Consider the following 21,968-nt stretch of genomic DNA (forward strand, 5'->3'; position numbering starts at 1 on the left):
AGACGTTTGAGGAACTGTCCGACATCTTCTCAGACCACAACAACTACCTGACCAGCAGAGAGCTTCTCATGAGGGTGAGTTTCAACGTTATAGTTTATAGTTTATATAAGAGCGTTATACTTTCCTTTGTACGCACACACACACACACACACCTTCATTTATGGCCAAGAAAATAAAACTTTCATCTTATTACACAACACGACACAGAATGTGAGGGAAAATACCAGCGTGCTACTGCTGCTGTTTCACAACAGCAACCACCAGGGACATGGAATTGTTTAATAAATAAAACACGTATAAACATGTAGACACACAAAAACACAACAAGGGACAAAACAACTAAACTCCATGACATCAAGTGTAAGAAAAAGTGACGACAGCAAATATTTCAACACAAAAGAAGGACACTGTGTCACGCAAGTAAGTGAGAGTGAAGGGAAGTGAAGAATACAAAGATTAAAGACAGGAAAACTAGAGCTGAAATAATATAATAATAACATATTATTTTGTAATATTTCAATCTTCAAACCAAAGTGTGTGTAAATGACCATTTAAGATGGATTATTGTTACACGTCAGATTCTACAGACTCAAGAAATATCACACAATCATCATTTCAAATATGTTATTCAAATGAAATGAACGATGTAAATATGACTTTTCCCTCTCACATCACAAATCATATCGCAATTCTAGTCAAAATAATCGCAACTCTTTATTTAAAATCATTCAGCCCTAGTAGAAACCTCATTTTATTACCTTATTTTTTAATTTAGAATAAATGTGAGGCAGCATATCTGACCTACATACAGTATATGTCACTGGTACATGTTAAATATTGATATTTGACTCATGTGACTGTACCAGAGTGTCCGTGTCTTTTTTGTCTTTCGTCCCCGGAGCAGAAAGCGCGCTCCAGCGAACGACAGGGGAGTCAGTGATGTGTTTAAAAAGATCTGGAAACCCTGGAAACGTTTCTTCAGTCACTTGTGTGAGAATCTCTCGTGTTTGCTTTTCAGGAAGGCACTTCAAAGTTCGCCAGTCTGGAGAGTTGTGCCAAGGAGCACCAGAAACGCACCCACAAGAGGCTGCAGCTGCAGAGAGAGATGGTGAGACAAAGAGCGCCTTTAACCACCGCGGCCAAACAAATCACTCTCTTCTCCCCCTCCCCCCTTTCTCTCTCCCCCCTTTTCTTTTTCGAGCGCTGCTAAAACAGAGCTTTGTCATTTTAAACAACACATTCCACCAAAGTGATGTATTTGAGTGGCCTGTGTTTACTCGCTTGTTAAAGGAGATGTTTGTCAAATATGTACAACAGCCATGTTTTAGCTTTTACATCGTTCACTACAACGAGCCGTGGTTCTCAAACTGTGGTACGTGTACCTCCAGTGGTACGTAGAGGAAAGTCTGAAACACTGTTCTACTGTATATACCAGGGTATGTGATGGGAGTGAGTAGATAATCGGCGGCGCCTTATCTCTGGCTGCATCTTAATCTAATGTCTGAAGTATATACACGTGAGGAAGAGGAGGAAGATCAATTCAATTAGTCCTTCATCGGTGCTTCTCTGCAGTTAACCCGTCCTCTACTCGAAGCTTTCCTATGATATGTTCAAATCATCTTACTGGGAATAAATCTGCCTTGTGCAAACAGTCTTTGCTCGGTCTGTTTACACCACTGTTTATTATTTATTTATTTATTTATTTATTTATTTATTTATTTATTTATTTATTTATTTATTTATTTATTCATTTATTCATTTATTTATTCATTTATTTATTTATTTATTTCGGTCATCACATTTAGATCACTCATCACATAACAGTGCAGTTCACACAATATACATAACCAAAAGGGAATGCGGGAGAAGCAAAGCTTAACTAGTCCCGCCCCCATTATCATCATACATTTCGTTTCCTTTTTTTTTTTATGACATTTTGACAAAGAAAACATGTTTCAGCATCCGATAGAACTCAGAGATATAGTCTAGCTCTAGACAGTCAACTCAGACTCCATGTGTGTTTATTCATGTGTCCATGATGTTCCGTCGCGCGTGACATTCTCGACTTGTTGCCTGGCAGATTCAACTTCCCAAAAGTCACAAATAATCCAATCAATCCAATCAATAGAGGGCACTGCATCATATTATTATTATCATTATTTTTATTTTTATTTTTTCCACTTTAGTCAACTATTTCATCCGTAGGATTCGCCTCGCTTTTCTTCTCCATCCTTTTCATGTGCTCGAGGATTGTTGAGACGTCGGAGCAAACATTGAACCATTTCGTTCATTTTAGAGATTGAAAGTGAAAGCGCGTCTGCTTTAACGCAGCAGCAGAGACTTATCACATGACCAGAGGCAACAATAACGCACCATAAAGACATTATATACGTTAAATATGCACGTAGAAGAAAAGTTAACCTCAGCTGATCTCCTGTCTGCTTTGAGACACCAATATCATTTTTCTTCTGTAATAGTGAATATTTCACGTAGTAGTTTCAATAACTCCTCTGTTGTGTGTCAAAGTGCTAAGTTCTACATTTACTAAATCGAATTAAACCAAAACATAATTCATAGAATGTTCTGTTTTCACAGGGAGCGATGCAAGGAACGATACCGTACCTGGGGACTTTTCTAACCGACCTAACCATGTTGGACACAGCGCTGCCGGACCTAGTAGAGGTAAACACCTGCACGTCGTGTGTGTGTGTGTGTGTGTGTCAGGTCATTTTTGGACTGGTCCACCTCCCGCTGTTTGTCTAAGCTGTTCAGGGTCTGACAGCGTGCTCTTTGTGTCTTTGCAGGGCTGCCTCATCAACTTTGAGAAGAGACGCCGGGTGAGTGGAGCTGCATCGGTCTCGGCCCCTGACACATTTTTTAAACGTATGAGTTTGGCAGGAACTTGACAGGCGTCTTCCTCCCCTCCCTCCCCTCTTCTTTCTCTCTCTCGACGCTGCAGGAGTTTGAGGTGATCGCTCAGATCAAGCTGCTCCAGTCGGCCTGTAACAGCTACTGTCTGACTCCAGAGTCGACCTTCCTGCGCTGGTTTAAGCACCAGCTTCAGCTCAGTGAGGAGGAAAGGTACACAACACCCTCTCACTTGATCGCACCATTATCCATTAGATAACAGGCAAATTAGAGGTTGAGGTCACGGTCTGTTGGAGCTATTGTTAGGAAACACACAAGAGAAGCTTCTTTCTCCACTTTCTCTTTTCTCCTTATGTCTTCTCACTCCCTGCTGATCTATTGTCCTTGTTGTTTTTACTCGTTTTTCTACTTCCATGTTTTGCTCTCTCTCTCTCTCTGAGAATCACTGAGCATATGATTTCATCTGATTTGGTCTGTTGTCAGTAGAAAAGCACATATAATAGCTTGTATGTCGGTACTGGAAGCAAATAACATCACATCAAGCTTTGTCTTGCAGACGTTTGTTTAAGTGAATAAATACTTGGATAAAGAAAACTTTGAAAACAAAGGTTCTTTTTTAAATGTGGATGATAGAATTTCTGATGATCTAAAGACTTAAACAGATTTATGTCAAAGTTTATGTTCCATTATTACCTTAAACTTTGATATCAGTGCATCATTACTGATTAATGTTGTTTCTTGCAGCTATTCTCTGTCCTGTGAGATCGAAGGTCTCGGCGACAGCAGTCCAACTTCACCCAAACCTCGGAAAAGCATGGTGAAGAGACTCAGCCTGTGAGTACAGCCGCAGACACACGTTCATCTGTGAATGAATGAAAATGAGTCGCGTTGGAGGTGAAATTCAAACATGATCGCTCCCTCTTCTGCTTCTCAGACTGTTCCACGGACCGGACAGCAGCACAGCCACTTCTCCAGTCAGAGAGTTGCCAAGGTCGCCCCCCACTGGCAGCTCAGGGGAGAGCATGGACTCAGTCAGTGTGTCCTCCAGTGACTCGAGCAGCCCGTCAGACAGCGAAGCACTCACTCCTCTGACTCACACCTCGGACTCCCAGCACAACAAGGTGAGAGGTGACATTTATTTATTAAACAACAGTAATTGATATAAATCTCATCCTGAATTGAAGTTGTGTCGACGGATGAAACTGTGGTTTTAAGGCTAATTTACCGTCTTAATCTGATGATTAATAAAATAAAAAAAAAAAGGAGAAAGGATTTAAGAATGTTTGATTTAAAGTGGATTATACGACCGGTGTCCACCAAACATTTGTCTCATTCCGTGTCCTCAGCTATCCGAATCGTCCTCCTGTAATTCCCTCCACTCCATGGACACCAGCTCGTCGACGGCCAGCGTCCCCATGTCCCCTCCACCTCCCTCTCACCCCGGTGCCCCCTGCACCCACAGACGCTCCCTCTCCCTCACCCCCTTGTCCCCCGCGTCCCCGAGTCAAACCCCAGCGTATAACACCCAGGCCCAGGACGTGTGCATCATCAGGGTCAGCCTGGAACACGGCAACGGGAACCTCTACAAGAGCATACTTGTGAGTGTTTGTGTTCAGGAACTGACTCACATTCAAACAAACAAACACCCGTGGGTGACTTGATTGTCTTTGTCTCTCACAGTTGACGAGTCAGGACAAAACACGAGCTGTGATTTCTAGAGCAATGGCGAAGCACAACCTGGAGGTGGAGCCAGAGGAAGGATATGAGCTGGTACAAGTCATCTCTGAGGAGAGAGGTAAAACACGGCTGGACTTTCAAATCAGTGAATAAACATAATCCTAAATAATCTCGCATTAGCCACAACCCTCAAGCATAAATCAACATCTCGGATTGGTGCAGCTCCTCGTTACTGTTGCTAAATTCATCTCCACTATGATGTAATGGATGGATGTCACTATATTATGTAGCCATGATTTCCTTCTCTAACCCACTGTAAATGTTATATAGACAACACAGTATCAACAAGGTCAATTTACTCTTTGCCTTTTTCCTGATTTTGTGTTATATAATTCATAACTAATCTCTTTTTAACATCAATGGAAAATGTACTTTCAGAACCAGCGATGTTATCACGGGTGTGCATGTTTCCAATTATCACACCAAAATGACGTTTTTAACAAACAGTATGAGACACACAGTCAGAGCAACAGTAATAACACTGAGTTAATGCAGCAAATGACGTGTTGTATGTAATTTACTACTCAAATCTGCTGTCAGTATTGTCGTCTCTGGGCTAATTGCCTTTACGTCGCTATGTAGAGGTGTTTACAAACTTTTTTTAAATAGTAGTGATTAACTTTTAAATACAAACAAATGTGTGTTCAAACGACAGTGTTCAGATCTTGTGTCACCCGGCGACATTCGGCAGCAAGCAGGTCAGAGGACGACACTGAGAAATATCCACAAAACGTTAGCGAATTGTACGAGCAGTTTGATGGGAGGAACACTTGGAGTTCCCGCCCACCCGTGCTGCAGCTGTATACACACAAACGCTCCCTCAGTCGAGTCTGATGTCACAAGTTCACAAAGACCAAACAGAGGCAGAACAACAGCGTTGCAGCTTTGACGCAGAACTGAAATATCTCTTTGACATACCAACTGACATCTCTACGCTTTGTCCTCACAGAGTTGGTGATCCCAGACGGCGCCAACGTCTTCTACGCCATGAACACCTCGGCCAACTTTGACTTCCTGCTGCGCGTGCGAGGCTCGGCCGCGCGGTTGGTGCAGCTGCGGAGCCGCTGCAGCTCCACGCTCCCTCGAGCCCAGCACCGCTCGAGCCTCTCGCTCAGACTCAGCAAAGTCACGCTGTGACACATGCACCGACACGACCCAGTGGTTTGCCCTCACGCCACTAACCCAGGACAACCCAGGACAACACAGGGCCAAGAAGTGAGCTTCTGACTTTTGAAGGGCTTCACCTTGACTCTTATTTAGTGTCTTCTCTTGTGAACAGCCTTGACGTAGAGCGCGTGACTGCTGTGCCAGTGGGACTGTGATTTTCACTCGCGATGCCTGTGACCCCAAGTGGCCTCCGCTTTTTAACTACAACAGGTTTTTCTTTTTTTTTGTTTGCACATGTTGTGTGGGAGGAGCCAAACTCCCGACCTCCGACAGTATTCTGATATTAAAACGTCCTGTGATGTGTGTGTAGCTGAAGAACTACTTTTCTGGTAATAGAAGAGTGACGATGCAGAATTGTCCTGTTGCCTTTTTCTTTTTTTTTAAATGATGACAGTAATCTGAATGATATTGGTGATCTGATTGACCAGAGCTGTGATGTCATTGTTCACCCCCATGTCTGCCTTGTGCACAGTGTGCACAGTGTCTTCAGCCCCCTCGCATAAGTGTGAGCTGTGTGACGAATGCGGCCTCGCGTGCATTCTGATTGGTTCCAGTACTTGGTTTTAGCAAGTCCTCGACTCGCGTTGACACGGAACCTTACCTGCGTTCGTCCTCACCCTGCGTTCAGGGTGTCGAGATGCAATTTGTGCTGCTGTATCTGATTTGAATGGAAGAGAAAAGAACGACAGGTGATGAAATGAAGGAAGGAGCGACGTGTTCACTGTCTCAAACTGATGCATACTTGTACCTCTTTGCTCTTCATTATATGAATTATAGAGTTGCACTTGTCAGATGTGAACGCTGAAGAGTGAGTGAACTCTCTTCTAATAATTCACATAAATGAATTATTCTTTTTTTTTGTAATTGTTGCCCTTTTTTTTTTTAAATATATATGTTTTTGTATCCGAGTTCAGAGTGAAGAGAACTTTAAAATTAAAATGTATTGAATACGCAAAGAAAAGAATGTCATGTTTTAGCCATGTGCTCACGTGTGTGAGTGGAATGATGTCACACACAGTAAACATTGGCCTCACTCACAACAACACCGTCACCGTTTGTGCCATAATTACACATCAGCTGGTTCAGTGTGGGTCATTTCAGACTGTCCTCATCCCCCGCGTTCCTCACTGCCAAAGACTTTTCTTCTACCTGAATAAAATAAATTATTATCATTATTACGACGGTTGTCCTGAGTGTTCGCTGATATCATCTGCTCTTTGAAAACCATGGAACTTAAAAACGACGTTTGATGACTGCACTTCAAACACGGTGCTATTTTCAGTCAATATTATCAATCAATTCATTCATTCATTCATTCATTGTCCACTGCTTTATCCTCCACATGAGAGTGATGGGGCTGCTGGTGCCAATCCCAACTTGACATAGGGCAAAAGGCGGGGAACACCGTGGACAGTTCACACATTACTTATTATTTCATATAATCAGTTTTTGGTCACATTTGAAATGTTTTCCCTTTATTATGTCGTATTATAATATATAACCTACGTCCTATTCCACCCCGAGGATGCTGTCAAGGAACAGCTGAGCAGGACATGTCACAGTAACATCACGTGACTCTTCTGTCGGAGGGTTAGCATTCGGTAATCAAGGTAAACAACCTTACTTTAGAGAGAGGACAGTATGAACCTATTCTGACCTTCTCAGTCCTGGTCCTGGTCAGCTCATCAGCAAGCTCTGCAGAAGCCTGATAACGACCCACAGCCCGGAAACATCTACAACATGCAGGGCAGTGGGTCACCAGGACCAGGACTGAGAAACCCTTCAAATGAAAGTAGGAAAAGAGAAGCCAGCGTGATAGGACGTGAGGGAGGGATGTCTCACTCTGCCACAGAGTCAATCATCACCCATCTCAGTTCCACCTCAGACAAAGTGTGAAGGTCACTGACGCGTTTGATCAAAACTAGAGCAAAGGAAAAAGGCAGATGTCATCAAATGGAGGACATATATACATTTAGATTAGATGTTTACTGGAGGACCAGGATCAGGAAACACTGCACTAGACTATGGCCTCCAACGGCTACTAAACAGCAGCTACGTAAACCTAGAGTGAAGAAAGAGAATGGACCTCATCCAAGAAAGACTAGAGGTAAATCAACATGGAGGGAATGGTCATCCACTTGTCATCATAGTCCTCTGGCACTCAAACAGTGTCCCTGACTGCTTGTGTGTCTCTGTGCCTCCAGGGCCACACATACAGCTTGAGGCAAAGAGGGTTGGGCTGCCAAATCCAGCCCCCCCATCTGGGACAGGAGATCCTTCCGGTTGGGAGGCGCCAATGAGGAGCCACAGCAGGAGACTGTGGCCCTAATGCAGGACCCTTTGTAGCTAAGGTAGCATGAGAGGAATATGTTACTGGCCAGGTGTGTACCTAGAGGGCTTGTTTCCCCCCCATCAACAATAACCACAGTGGGTGGACACCGCTGAGGTGAAGAAAACCACTGCTGCCTTGCCAAAGAGACCTCCGTCTCCTGATGGGAGAGGAAGTCTGCAACCTGGTTCTTGTCCCTGGTAAATACTCTACATAGCTCACTGTGCTCACTGGCAACCCAGGTAAAAAATCACCTGTGCATGTTGGCCACAGCAAAGCCATTTTCAACTCACACGCCACAACCTGGAGGCAGCCATACACACCTTCACCTGTAACGCACTTTGTGTTGGTGTCAAAGTTTCCTTCTTTCTCTCCACTGGCTACCAGTGCGTCTTAAAATTCATTTTAAGCTTTTAATGTTTGTTTTTAAAGCCCTAAATTGAAATTTGAACTGTTTGCAAACAAGGCAGAGCTTTGTGGTCGTCCAAGCAGCTTGACGTGTGCAGGTCAAGATAGAAACAGTGGGGTGACTGAGCTTTTTCAGGCTCAGGAATAAGATTCCCTGACGTTTGTGTTATCTCTGATCTGGGCCTCTAATATCCAGTAGAACAGTGACCATTTTTGTTGGTGTAAAATATGTCATTCTTTTGTGTTTTTAACATGAATGTGTTTTCAGTGCTGTGCATCTGTACCGCTTTTATTTTGTAAAGCACGTTAGTCACCTGTGGGTTGTTGTAAAGGGCTATAGAAACAAAGTGCATTACATAATGTGACCATTTCACGACATAAATGACAGTGAAATTCCCACACAGTGTGTTCCAAAGTCTTCTGCCGTGGAGAATGAGCACGTCGAATCTCCTCTCAACATAAAAGGGTTCTCGTGAACGTAACTTTGCCACAAGCTGCAGCTGCTTTTCATCTGTGAGCAACAACACACTGTTTACGTTGGAGAAGAATGAGTGCAGTTATAACAACAATGCATCTGTCCTTGTTTTCACTCGACTCAGCGCCGTGGCAGACAGACGGTGATGGAGGCTGGTACAGATTTGAGTCTTTGTAGCGATTTGTTTGATGGGTTTGGACACTTAAGAATCTCTTTTGGCAACAAAGAACTCATCCCAGCACACAAGTGTCCAGGAAAATACAGCAGACTCTTACAGACCGAGTTCCTCATCAGCCTGTTATTCTTCTCAGACATGTTTGTTGTGATCCTGTGACACATTTCACTGCAGGACTGTGGCGGGGGAAAGATTAGAAACTGAATCACACACGGAACAATCTTTTGAGGAAATACTCAGTAATATGTGTCTCGTCATTTTTCTACATAACACAGCCGTACACGTCATTAAGGATGAGTTATATATAAAAGCTCATACTTTTCTTACATTTTAATGCAAATTGGGTCAAAATTCACTTCAAAACATGAATCTCTTGTACAGAAAGTCAGTCTTCTCATGGCATATTTTGGGGGATAATATAGGACAGCTACGTATCAGCACTTTTCCTTCTATTTTTGTCTGTACTGTGTGAATAAAGCATCACTTCTACTATTATAGGTGCTGTGAGGAAAAAAACAGAAATCCACTGACTAATGCAGTCAACAGAGGCGGCCCGAAACATCAGCGCACTAAACACCTGCTTAGGGCCCCGTAACCACCGGGGCCCCCCTAGAGCATTTCATTCTCTTCTTGTTTTCATTCTATTTTATTGTTTCAGAGACGTGTGTATATCTCTCTGCAGCTGAAAGCAGAGGACGCCATAAAGGCATGTTTGATTATGTAACCTGATGTTAGGAATAAAGATAAATGAAGCATTGAGCATTTTATTTTGTTACTTCACCGTATTCAGTAAGACCATTCATGTGAGATTGCTGCCATTTAAGATTAAAGCCAACATAAGGGTAAGAACACACCGTTCTGATGTTTATTCCCATCATTCTTGGAGAAAGTCTGTACATTAAAGAATGGATAATAACCAGTGATTAGAACACTGAAATCATATATTTTAATTAAATCCTCAGTTACTGTTCTTTCATCACTGTACTGTTGCTGTACTCAAGCGCACAGATAATCAAACAAAAAGAGCTTCACTGTGAAACAAACACAGACTGTGGATCACACTGGACAACGGTAAATGTTTAAGATTCAAATATATCCGTTTTTTATCAGTTTATTCTCTTGCGACGACTTCTATCTGATTGTGAGAGAAACTGTGAGTGAGAGCGATGGAGCGCAGCGAGTCGCAAAGACTCTGATTTATCTCACAAGTCGACCACAGATGACTTGAGTGGAGAAGACGGCTCATGTCGTCCCGCACCGATTTGCTTTGACTGTGATCGATGGCGTCTGCAGACCAATGGGACAAATGGTTTGTGATATTTTCCCAAAATAATCAACGTAAGATGAACAATAAACCTCAAGCACAACAAAACAACAGGTTGTTGGTTTCTTTACACCAGCAGCTACAAAAGGTTCAGTCTTAATCTTATTCTTACTAATACTCAATCGTGTGAACTGCAGTTTCACAGCCTGTTAATGACGATAAAACGCTGACACGTTAGAGAACAAACAGACCTAAGAACTGTGCACCTGTTGAATTTCCTATGTTAAAGTGCACTGCAGAGCTCTGCAGTGCATGTGACTCGGTTCCTATGAACCACCATGTTGGCGGCCTAAGACCCTTGACAGATTCCAGACCTGCAGTTTCCTGTACATACTCCGCAAGAACAGAGAAATGTGTTTACTTTCTCGAGGTGGCAAAAATAAGAAGAACAAAATCAGTTGTGGTCGGATCACTTCATACTTCACCAGAAACTGAGAAGAAGACAGAAGTGGAGAACTCCTGGGAAGTTTCCTCTTTTCTGCCCACTTCAAATTTCTGACCAATCACACGATAGTTGTCGGCCACCACACATGAGAAAAAAAGCTCTCTCCAGATGATGAGTTGTTGGGAACAAGCTGTGAGAACTCCAGGGGTGCACGGCCCTGGGAGAGAGAACACATGTCTCTGTACGAGAGTCACTGAAAGTTTACAAGAGCCTGGAGGGAAACAGATGCACACAATCTGGCTTTGTCTGGAGTGTATTGGCTAAACATGGTGTTGTTGTCACTGGAAGGCAGGGTTCCCACACCTTGGTTGACATCAAATTCCACAACCAATTCCCTCAAATTCAAACCAAATGTGCTGACACAGCAAAAGAAGGGAGGGCAACTTGTGAGAGCCGCTTCGCCCCTGGCGTCCAATTTCATTGATTTGCAGCTCTGCATCTGGGCGAGTGATTGTCCTCGGGATATTGGGTAAATCAGTCTTTGGAATTGCCTTTGGTGAGACAGAGGTTTTGGAATTTGCATGTATTTTGCTCTCTCTTGCTTAACGTTGCTCGCTCATTGTGCAGCAATGAATCTCACAATTGACCAAAATATCAACTTAATTCCTTTCTTGCACAAAATTCAAGCACTTTCAATGACCCATGTCCATGTAGGGCTATTTTTAAAAACTTTCAAAGGTTTTTTTTCCCCCAAATTCACAAACTTCTGAGGATTTCAAGGACCCGTGGGAACCCTGGGCAAGGGTAAGTGTTAGCAGGCCAGAGTTTCTCAATCCTGGTCCTGGGAACCAACTACACTGCACTAGTACACCTGACACCAGGACATAAATGCTGGGGTACTCCTGAGCAAGTGTGGCTGCCCACTGCTCCTAATTCTAAGATGGGTCAATGCTAAGGGGATTAATAAAGTATAGGATTTAGATTGAAATGAATAGGTCGTTGTCAGGCTTCTGCAGAGCTGAATCAGGTGCGTTGTTGCTATGTCACATTCTTTTCTTCCCCAGGTTACACAGTGTGTTGCACTGGTATGATGTTACACTATTTATGTATCCGGGGCAGCTGTCACCACCCGGCCTACTCACCCCTGCGGTGGAAATGCAAGACAGATCAGGATTAACTGCTCAAAACCACGCACTGTACTGTTGCAGGTCATAACTATCATCACTAAACCACCAGTTAAGACTGAAATAGTGAGTTTTGGCATCTAACTAACCAACTATCATGTCATTGCAGCTAATCATTCATTGTAAAGAGGTTCATCTCTCTCTCTAAATTGTGGACTGAGGACAACTGAAGGACTATACCTTTATTTTATGATAAAATACTCTATCTGCAGAAAGGCGGGAGTTATTATTATTATTATTATCCAAAATAAAATGAGATAATGGGAACATTCATAAAGTAAAAATAATAAACGTATTATTTAAAAGGACAGAAGTTCCCCTTGACTTTGTCTGACTTATTTTTAGTGGCCTGTTTAATTTTAGTGTTTTTCAGTTCCAGACAGTGAAGAAAGAGGAACGTCACTGACGGCTGTGACTTACTGGAACGAGAATTAGACTTTAGAAACAAAGAAGTACAGAAGACAAAATGTAACTCACAAAAATGGAGGCGATTAAGGCCTCTTCATTCTTTCTTTGTCACTGCAATACAAACATGTTCCACCACAGAAAAGTTAAAGCTGAAACAGACTGAAGCGCTGGTCCGGCCCTCATTTTAAGGATCTGACTTTGCTTCCTTCTAAAATGGAATGGTTAATAGAAACAGATGCATTTCATTTCAGAGATATTTGCTCAAAAGGACACACACACACACACACACACACATCACAAAGTGGTTTACCTGAGCAAAAACTTTAGTACAATAAAATCAAAAGTCACTCTGATTACCTGTCAAAATGCATCAAGCGTGTCTAGAAACACAGAAAGTTTAATCAAACAACAACATGTTGTCCTTCTTCAGTCTCTAAACACCGACATTTTACCCCTTGCCCAACAAGTTTTGCACCTGGTGTATCAGGACTGTTGTTGAGGTAAACAGGTAAGTTTAAGTGTAAGTGCTAACTTTGCCCTTCAGCTACGTTAGCATGTTGTGCAACTACACTACTTCCAGGGGGTAGATTTGCTTTAAAGCTAGGGGTAAAAATGAGGAATAGGATTGAGCACAAGGGCGGGGTCATTCTGTCCACGCCCACATGATGGAAATGTCTTTCTAGTGCAGTTGGTGGGGTGGCGCTCTCTTAACCATGGAACCTTTCTTAATGTTATACTAGGAAGTCCACACATGAACAACTTAGCACTCACCAAACAACACAAAAAAACAAGGAAACTTCTAATGTAGCCTTCAGTTAGCATTAAAACATGTTTAGTTTGTCCGTTGTGGGCTACTGTATAAACACAGAAGACCAAAATGGCTTCACCTGTCGAGCTGCGCTGATATAAATATAAAAGGCTATTCATACAACCAGGTAATTAACTATGCACAAAAAAAAGAATCACCTACATTTGGACCTTTAAGCATGAATGCTACGCTAAATGCATAAAGTGAACGCGTAAAGTACGACCCGGACCTAAATCTTTTAACCCCGAGTTTAAAGAGCGTGCCAGGTGACACACAGCGTCATATTTCATGTTTCTTCTTAAAATGTACCTCTACTAAAAAGCTGTGAGATACGTTAGCTTTATTATCATAGTTATTGTTATTAATTATTGCTATGACTGAATAAGAAAAACAACAAAATAAGAAAACCAGAAATATCCATCAACACACTTGAAAGCATGGAGAGAGGAAAATGCAGGCGACACAGCGGGTCACGCCCTGGACGGGCCACGCCCTGGACGGGTCACCAGCCATTCACTCTCACATTCACACCTGCAGTCAGTTTAGTGTCCAGTTAACCTCTGCATGTCTTTGGACTGTGGTCGGAAACCGAAGAACCCAGAAAGAACCCGCGCACACACGGGGAGAACATGCAAACTCTACACAGAAAGGCCCTCAGTTGAATCGGGATCTGAAACGGTGACCCCTCTTGCTGTGAGGCAACAATGCTAACCACTTCAACACTAGAAGACTTGATCAGTTATCTCTTTTTTTAATTAAAATTCAAGTAAAGCTGTCGTTGTTATTGCACAGTACAGCAGTACATCTACTGCCTCGAACACATGGCAGCTGTACTGTTCAAAGACTCTGCTGACATGTTCCTGAACGGCATTGTGAGTATGAACACTGTATGTGAAGCCTCACACCTCCTCCACGTGTCATGGATTAAAGGACGTGAGGTGTAGAAAGAGTAACGATGACCGTGGTAGTGATGGTCAGATGTGTTGCGTCCCCAACTCTTGTCCTATGAAGTGGCGAAGTCTCTCCAGATACTGGCTGTAGATTTCCACGTCGTTATGTCCCGCTCCCTCCACCCAGAGCGGCTCCACAGCCTTGGGGCAGCGCTCGAACAGGGCCACACCGTGCGAGAAGTCAATCACCTTGTCTTGTGTGCCGTGGATGATGAGCACCGGAGACGTGATTTTGGACACTTTCTCGATGCTGAACGGAGAAACGGGGGAAACGGTCAGATTTTATGGACTTAATATGTATATAAACAAACTAGTCATTTAGTTGATGGTAATGAAATGTAAATAGAACAGTAGATATTTGACCACTTATTTTATGACATTTTAGAGGACGCAGAGATTCCCTTGCTGACTTACAACAATCATCTCTGCACTAAAGGTATTTTTCAGTTTCTCTGCAGTTACAATCTAAGGTTTGGTTCAGTACGATATATTATTATATGTTATTGCGATTCCATGAGGGACAGTACCAAAATAACCCGACCCAACAGTTCCACTTTTCCGTATGTTTTTGGGGTACCTTGGGTACTGTTATGGTAGAGTATGGGTGGAGCTATACCCGCGACAGTAATTCTATTCTATTCTCATACAAAGCTCGACGTCGTGTTGAGACAAACCCGGCGGGGAAAACGAGGTGTCGGATGTCCTCCATCGTTGTCTTTTTGCGTCACGTTCAATGTCAGTGTTTGTTGTCGGTACAACGTCGCGCTGCGTATCTCGCTGTCACAGTCTACCGAGTAAAAAGACTTCATCGTTCCAAACCACACCGAACTGCACCATGTTGGAAATGTGGCTTAATGTTCAAAAACAAGCTGCTGGAAGTGAAAACAGACATGAATGGAGCTTCTGCAGTGAGTGACAGAGATGTTGCTGTCAGGAAGTGTCAGTTTCTCTCACACACACACACACACAGACGTTTTCAGCAGGCAGTGGAATCATTAGGTGAACCTGCAGCAAACCAGCAGCTGACAGATAAGAGTTTAACCTCCTTGACTCGATCATTTCTGCAGCACAGGTCATTTTACACATGAATCTTGGGACTTAAAGTCAGAAATGACCACGTTTACTTAAGTATTTATGATTAACCCGAGCCACAAATGAATGAATGACTTTAAATAATGCATAACGTATAATTTGAGGCTCTTCTGTTGAAAAACAAGCCGACATAAATCAGACTTACTTGAGAAAAACATCAAAGCAGTAGGTTTTCTTTGTGTCGGGAAAGGCCACTCTCATGCCAGATGTCAGAGGTGAGTGAAGAACAACTGCAGCACACTCGTACCGCGACGCCAGGTCTACGGTGGGAACTGTTCCGATGCTCTGACCATATAAGATTATGTTCTCTGGGCTGATGCCGTACCTGGTTAAAAGGGTGAGAATTTAAAATACATATCTGTCTTCCCTTGTCGTAAAATACAGCACGATGCAGGACTTCCTCCTTTTGTGCGATTCTTTATTGTGAGCATGGTTTTAGCCAGTGTCACTGTGACGTACCGTGCGCGCAGGGCGTGCCAGGCAGCATCTATGTCTGCATACAGGTTCTTCTCACTGGGCTCGCCAGTACTGACACCGTAGCCCGAATAGTCGTAGGAGAAGATGTTGCAGTTGATGCGAGTGCCGAGGGCAATGCAATAATTCTTCATCTGGCCCAGGTCCACGGCATTACCGTGAGAGAACAGCAGCGTATATCTGAGAGCACACACACACACACACACACACACACGGGTTACAGAAAATAAACATGCAATCATTGTCCTTCTCAAAGGAAACACTTAATCCTTCCATCCTACCAAAGCGTCACGTTTGAAACTGCAAGGCTTTATTCTATATAGAGAAACAGGCAAAACAAAAAACAACTATCAAGAAATGTCAGAGCGGAATATAAAACTAATAAAGTAAAGCAGCCAATAAAAATCCGGAAAGGCTGTTTTGGAGATTTAATGCTGCTTGGATTTCCTCAAGCAGATCATCCCATAACTTTGGGCCTCTGACTATAAAAGCTCCATCACCCATTCTAAAACATACTGGGAGCCATTGCAAGGAGGAGGTATATTTAAGTCTTCTCATCTCTTGGATCCTGTTTAAAATACGGCTAAGAAAGAAATATAAATATAAGTAAATCAGGATAAACTAAAAAAAAAAAAACTCAATCAGAATCCAAACCAACTCTGGTCTTTGTCTAAACGTGTCAAATGTCAACTGACTCTGACTTGGAGACATTCTGTAGAACCTGAGATGCTATAAACGCTGGAGTCTGTGCCTTTCATTCTCCAGAGAAATCTGATCCGTTTTCTGCACGCCGACTGTTTTGAGATCATCCCTCAGTGGTTTTGTTTTGAACGCAGCTGGTGGCTTCGCTCTTGGCCCTTTCACTGCACAACAATGACTCTGCTCTATAAGGGCAGAGAGTTTGGATTCATTTTTGTGCAATTCTAGATAGACATTCAATATACTCTGTAACACAAGCCCATGCGTTTGTGTTTCATTTATTTGGTAAGTCAATCTGCAGCAGACCAGCGCAAAGGGAGGGGTGTTAAATCTGAAGTTTGACACTTGTAATGTCTCATTTCTTGGGATTAAATGATTAAAAAATAAATAAAGAAATCAATCACCGACACTGACAGTAATCAGAGTGACACAAACTTACAAGAAACCAAGACAGGGATTAGGTTTCTGACTGAGTGCCACCTCACATCCTTATAATGATGCAGAATCCCGAAGCAGAGCTTCGTCTGACAAACCACAAGTTAATTTAAAGCTGAAAGCAGCCGTCACCGGCTGACCCTGACAGTCCTGCACGTGTGCTGGACAAGGAAGATGTCATTTCCTCCTGCTCTGTCTTTGATTTGGGTTGCCGTGGCGACCGCAGCAGGGAATTTCAACTGCCTTTGATGGTCCGTGCACGACAGATCACGCACTGTGTCCCCGTTGGAACTTCAGGCAAAGTTTTTTGCGTGTTTTCCTGCTTATTCAAGACGTCAAATATGTGAAAGACAATCAGAGGAAAAGCAACTCAGGTCCTAAATAAACAGTTTGGTGAATAATAAAACTTGAGACTGACAGGAAAGGAGGAAGTATGACACATAGAGAAATGAGGAAGGTCAAACAAACCGAGATCTTCAGTGTAATACAAGTCTAACTTACCTTGGATTAGGGACACAACGAATGTACATGCAGCCGACTCTGTTCCCTCGGCTGGAGCGAGTGAAGAACACCTCTGTCGTGTCCACCTCTCTCAGCGAGTACTGGAAGTCTTGGTGCTCTGGCTCCTTCAGGTGAAGCTTCCATTTCTCCTCTGCTACACCAGCACCCCCACTCCCACTGCCACTCCCACTGCCACTGGCACTGGCACTCCCACTTTGCCTCCACTGACTCGACGGCGCCTTTGTTATTGCTGAAGCGGGGCCAGCGTCTGGGTCAGGGAAGAAGGCGTATGTGGGCTCAGGGGGCAGGAAGGCCAGCTTGGCTGCGATGCTGCTGGGGAAAGGCGGGCAGCAGAACAGGCAGAAGAGCTCCCTGAGAGAGCGGCTGTTCATCGTTCACTGTGCAGGGGAACAAGAGGATCACCACAGTGTTAACACAATGACTATTAGTATTAAAGTCTGACTGCGGTTAATGAATTGTTATGAAAATGATCAGGGATGTACCAACTATGTTATCATCCATTAATCTGAATCAGGGTTCACATGATACGATGCTCAGGTCTGACACCGGCCAAGAGCACCAGATGGACCAATTCAGTCTTAATTCCGGGCAGACGTTTTCATGTTTAACACTTGAACTGCTGCAAACCACTCTCACCAGTTTATCCAGTCAGGTAACACTGTGTCTGCTACACTGTGTTCCAGTTTAGTTGCATTCTCTGAGTGTCGAGCAGGTGAAGGAACCGGAGCGACAATGTTAACAAATGTAAACAGTGAGAAATGATACAGACGCAGCAGAATTATCATGCAAACGTAATGTCTGCCATGCACTCAGAGGTCAAAGACTACATTGAACCCGAGTGGTATCCTGCTGTCCTTAGTCGGTGTGAGTGTTTCCTTTTTGAGTTTACCTATTTGTTCTTCTGTGTTCTCTGCTCCTTGTGAGGTAGGAGAGCTCCTCAGCAACACACTGCTTGAGAATCCTAACGTCTGCGGCTAGATGACAGATCTTAAAAGCCATTAAATATCTTCAAAGTCATCTGGTGAAAGCTGAAACTGTGGTTTTAAACTTCTTATGAGCAGAAAACAAAAAAGAAAAGTGCAATTACATATTAATGACATATGTGTTCAGTGCTTATTGTTTTATAAAAGCAAAGGACTTTCTTCTAATAATAATAATAATAATAATAATTTGTAGCAGGCTGTACACTGAGAGGTGTGAGAGAGTGTCCCCAGTTTTCTTCACTGTTATTCAAGCGATGTCAAAGTGGACACCGCACACACTGGTGCCCTTCGTAAGTCACCTGACCTGACAGATATGCCATTAACAGACATGTCGTGCATCTCTTTTCCAAACAAAGTCTCAGTTGATGCCACAGACACGTGTGTGTGGGTTGTTTTTTTTTTTACATCTTTTAACATTCAAGTGTGTCATTTACTACCATGGTTGCCTTGGTAACCTGCATATAGATCAAGGGAAGAGGGTGAGGGCAGCGTCTGTGTCCACACAGCCAAGTTTGAAGTGTGTGAGGAAACAAACAGACGAGATACTGGATCATCATCTTCTGTTTTAAGTAGCTATTTCCTAAATTATTCAGCCAATTTTGACAATTCAAACCATTCTGCTCATTGAGGACATTAAAATACATTTCTAGTGGTTTTCATGATATTTCAAATGTGTTGTTTATTGGTTAGAGCTCCACAGTTGTGTGGATGTTAAACTAATCAAGTGTTTTAAAAGTTTTTATTCATCAACTACTAAATGAATTACAAACTACAGGTCTGTCCACCTGTATGTGTTTCTATGGCCATGAACAACATTGCTCAACGTAAATACACAATTATTAAATGATTGTGTGCATACTGTCTGCACTATAGTGCACTTGCATTACATTTGTAAAACAATGCATAAATTAAATAAGGCTGCAAGCCAACTAAATCAATTCATTTGATAACTGATTAAACTGATTAAATGTTCTACGCTGTTTTTTTCTGATTTTTCAGCTTCTTAAATGTGAATATTTTCAGGTTTATTTGCTCCATATAACAATAACATAAAATGATGTTATTTATTTTAATTATGACATCATTCAAACTAAATCATTTTGGTTTGTGGACCAAAAACACCCTAAAAAATATATAGTTTCAGTAACTTGTGTATGTGTGATAACTGACCGAGGCATGAAACAATAATAAACTGATCATTTTGAAAAGAAAAAGGGAACTACCAGGCTAATAAACTAATCATCTGTTTCCATTAGCAGCTACTTTAATAACTCAAAACCTCCCTGATAATTGCAGCGTTTCTTTTTTATACATAAATAACAATTAAGTGAGAACTTACCTGTTGAGTTGAAGAACTGAGTAAAATAACAGGAAAAGCAAAAGCTGACGGTGTTATTCACCGAGTATCGAAGTCCTCATTTCATCCATGTTGTTCCCTAGTTTCCCCGTTTCTGCTCAGACACAAAGTTCCAGTCCTGACCGTTCATTCCCACAAAAACAAAACAAACACTTTCTTCTTGTCTCTTCAACAATGAGGTGTTTTTTAAAAAGTGTTATTTTGCGGGAGAAACGAGTTCAACTCAACGCGATGTTGGCTTGAGCTTAAAAAACAAGACATGAACACGAGCTCGGAGCAAAACAAACAACATGGTTAATTCACGGTCACGCGTCGTGGAAACAGCGCTAAAAAACACGGCGTCTGGTGAGCGAGACCTCAGGGGGCGGGGCTACACTGTCCATTCCTGTAAATCCTAGTCTTTGCGCTCTTTTTCTACTTCTCCGCTCGTTTTCTACTTCTCCGCTCGTTTTCTACTTCTCCGCTCGTTTTCGCCGCAACCGGAAGCGACAGCTGACACAATGTCACGTGACGAGTTGTCATTGGACAACTTTTTTTTTTTTATCATTGTGAGTGACGTCAGTAGAAGACGACACGTTTGAACTGCTCAAATGGGTCCGTTACTTTTGCGAATGACGTGTTTGTTCGTCACTGCGACGTAAATGATAAATGATAAAAAATCAGGCGTTATTCACAGTTAATTCATGAGAGGACCAGGTAAGTTAGCATGGATTTGTTCCTTTATTGAATAAAATCATAATATTAAAACTAAATGTTGCATTTATTTGTGTTATCTTTGTCTAATATTAAAATGTGTTTGATTATATGAAAGTGTGAAACCTTTTCATTTGCGTCCCAAATATGTGCGCATTTTTTGATTTGAAACTTGACAAAGGCAAACAACACTTAGAATCAAGAAGAATAGCATAAACTTACAGATAAACTCATGAGTAAAACTATCAGACCCACAAAAATAATAAATACATACATTAATTAAACAGTGATCGCAATATTACTAAACAACAAGTCAAGTAAAGACAAGAAAGATCAACAGTCTTAGCTGCTGTTTTGTGTTGTTCAGTGTTTTTATAAAATAGTTATAAAATATTTATAGTTTTTTGTTTTTATAAGCGCAACCTGAGAAAATACTGAGCTGCTCTCAAAGTAAGACCATTAACACCAATGTTAAAATACAGTGGTGTAAATAGACCGAGCAGAGTCAGCTTTTCACAGGAGGCAGATTTAGTCACAATGATTTACTCCTCATCATCCACATCTTCCTCACATCCTTCACACAGCTTAAGTGAAATTAGATTAAAGATGGAAACTAGAGATCAAATGACTGTAATTAGTATTATTATTAGTATTATTTATTTGTTTGATTTGATTTTCTACACACTCCCATCACGTCACAATTCCACAGCTCTACTACGATCACATACCCTGGCATGTACAGTAGAAGAGTATTTCTGATTTTCCTCCAAGAGGAAACCAGAGGAAGCTCGCGTACAACCGGTGGTACGCGTACCACAGTTTGTGAAACCATCGTACCACTACATTGCACAAGAAAGTGTGGTTTCTTGTTTGATCATTCGCATTTATAAACGTGACATTTAGAAAGATCAGACTGATAAGAAATGGGACATTATTGCCATCACTTTCCCGTGATCACAACAGCCAAATACTGTACATTTCTGTAGTATGGAGTGAAGTCAGAGAAAATACAGACAACTATAAATAAGTTAGTGTCTTGCCAAAGTAGGTGTGAATTCATAGGACCAAAATAAATGCAAGACAGTTACAGGCACCATTCACACAAAGAGCATTTCACATCAAAGTCGAACCAAAAGTTACTTTAACCCATGCAAAAGTGCTTTTGAGGGCCAGAACCTTCCTATTTTGTAAGTCGTTTTGGATAAAAGTGTCTGCTAAATGCTTACATATAAATGTAAATGTAACCTATGGAGCAACTGAGATTTCTTGAAGTTTTATTTGTTAAAAGGAACTTTTGGGGAAAGGACCAGACTTAATCCCAGTCTGAAGTGTAAATAAACTTACTCCAGCAAAATGACTTAAGATTGTCCTTCATTGGAGATAAGGGGCCTGATTGAAACACCTGAACTCAATACACGACAGGTGTGGACAAATAGAGCAATAAAATGTCCACAGAGCATCACTCGTCAGTTTTCTGTGACAAAACTGGGAGGAA

At 42.1% G+C, this 21,968-nt stretch overlaps 2 protein-coding genes across 3 annotated transcripts in view; one reads left to right on the top strand and one right to left on the bottom strand.

The window, feature by feature from the left end:
• The window catches only part of rgl1 (ral guanine nucleotide dissociation stimulator-like 1), a gene marked incomplete at its 5' end in the record, with an annotated part of 13,305 nt that extends 7,085 nt beyond the window's left edge, over nucleotides 1-6,220 (top strand). Inside the window, 10 exons of the mRNA XM_044044631.1 lie at nucleotides 1-74; nucleotides 1,019-1,108; nucleotides 2,596-2,682; nucleotides 2,805-2,837; nucleotides 2,960-3,081; nucleotides 3,613-3,702; nucleotides 3,803-3,989; nucleotides 4,215-4,466; nucleotides 4,549-4,663; nucleotides 5,555-6,220. The exon at nucleotides 1-74 is cut by the window's left edge and continues 11 nt beyond it. Of these exons, the coding sequence (XP_043900566.1) occupies nucleotides 1-74; nucleotides 1,019-1,108; nucleotides 2,596-2,682; nucleotides 2,805-2,837; nucleotides 2,960-3,081; nucleotides 3,613-3,702; nucleotides 3,803-3,989; nucleotides 4,215-4,466; nucleotides 4,549-4,663; nucleotides 5,555-5,742 (1,238 nt within the window). The remainder of the gene's footprint in view (nucleotides 75-1,018; nucleotides 1,109-2,595; nucleotides 2,683-2,804; nucleotides 2,838-2,959; nucleotides 3,082-3,612; nucleotides 3,703-3,802; nucleotides 3,990-4,214; nucleotides 4,467-4,548; nucleotides 4,664-5,554) is intronic.
• A 6,301-nt stretch (nucleotides 6,221-12,521) lies between these two features.
• Nucleotides 12,522-20,283, bottom strand: LOC122781259 (alpha/beta hydrolase domain-containing protein 17A-like). Of its 2 annotated transcripts, XM_044044869.1 has the most exons (6): nucleotides 19,763-20,283; nucleotides 18,330-18,487; nucleotides 17,420-17,817; nucleotides 15,770-15,964; nucleotides 15,456-15,635; nucleotides 12,522-14,468 (listed from the first exon to the last, which is right to left on the bottom strand). In XM_044044869.1, the coding sequence occupies exons 3-6, from the start codon at nucleotides 17,809-17,811 to the stop codon at nucleotides 14,243-14,245; spliced, it is 993 nt and encodes a 330-aa protein (XP_043900804.1). In that variant the 5' UTR covers nucleotides 17,812-17,817; nucleotides 18,330-18,487; nucleotides 19,763-20,283; the 3' UTR covers nucleotides 12,522-14,242. The 2 variants fall into 2 exon arrangements, with proteins under 2 accessions (XP_043900804.1, XP_043900803.1); XM_044044868.1 differs by lacking the exon at nucleotides 18,330-18,487.
• Between the last annotated feature and the right edge of the window lie 1,685 nt (nucleotides 20,284-21,968).

This window comes from Solea senegalensis, linkage group LG14 (assembly GCF_019176455.1).
Source record: "Solea senegalensis isolate Sse05_10M linkage group LG14, IFAPA_SoseM_1, whole genome shotgun sequence".
Taxonomy (NCBI): domain Eukaryota; kingdom Metazoa; phylum Chordata; class Actinopteri; order Pleuronectiformes; family Soleidae; genus Solea; species Solea senegalensis.

What these genes read in the sequence shown, in the direction of transcription:
- LOC122781259 (XM_044044868.1), bottom strand. Translation starts at nt 17,811, where the DNA reads ATGAACAGCCGCTCTCTCAGGGAGCTCTTCTGCCTGTTCTGCTGCCCG. An exon ending in CGTTGTGTCCCTAATCCAAG is followed by an intron (nt 15,965 to 17,419) that starts GTAAGTTAGACT and finishes GTGTGCTCTCAG; the next exon opens with ATATACGCTGCTGTTCTCTC. An exon ending in TGCTTTGATGTTTTTCTCAA is followed by an intron (nt 14,469 to 15,455) that starts GTAAGTCTGATT and finishes TTCTCCGTTCAG; the next exon opens with CATCGAGAAAGTGTCCAAAA.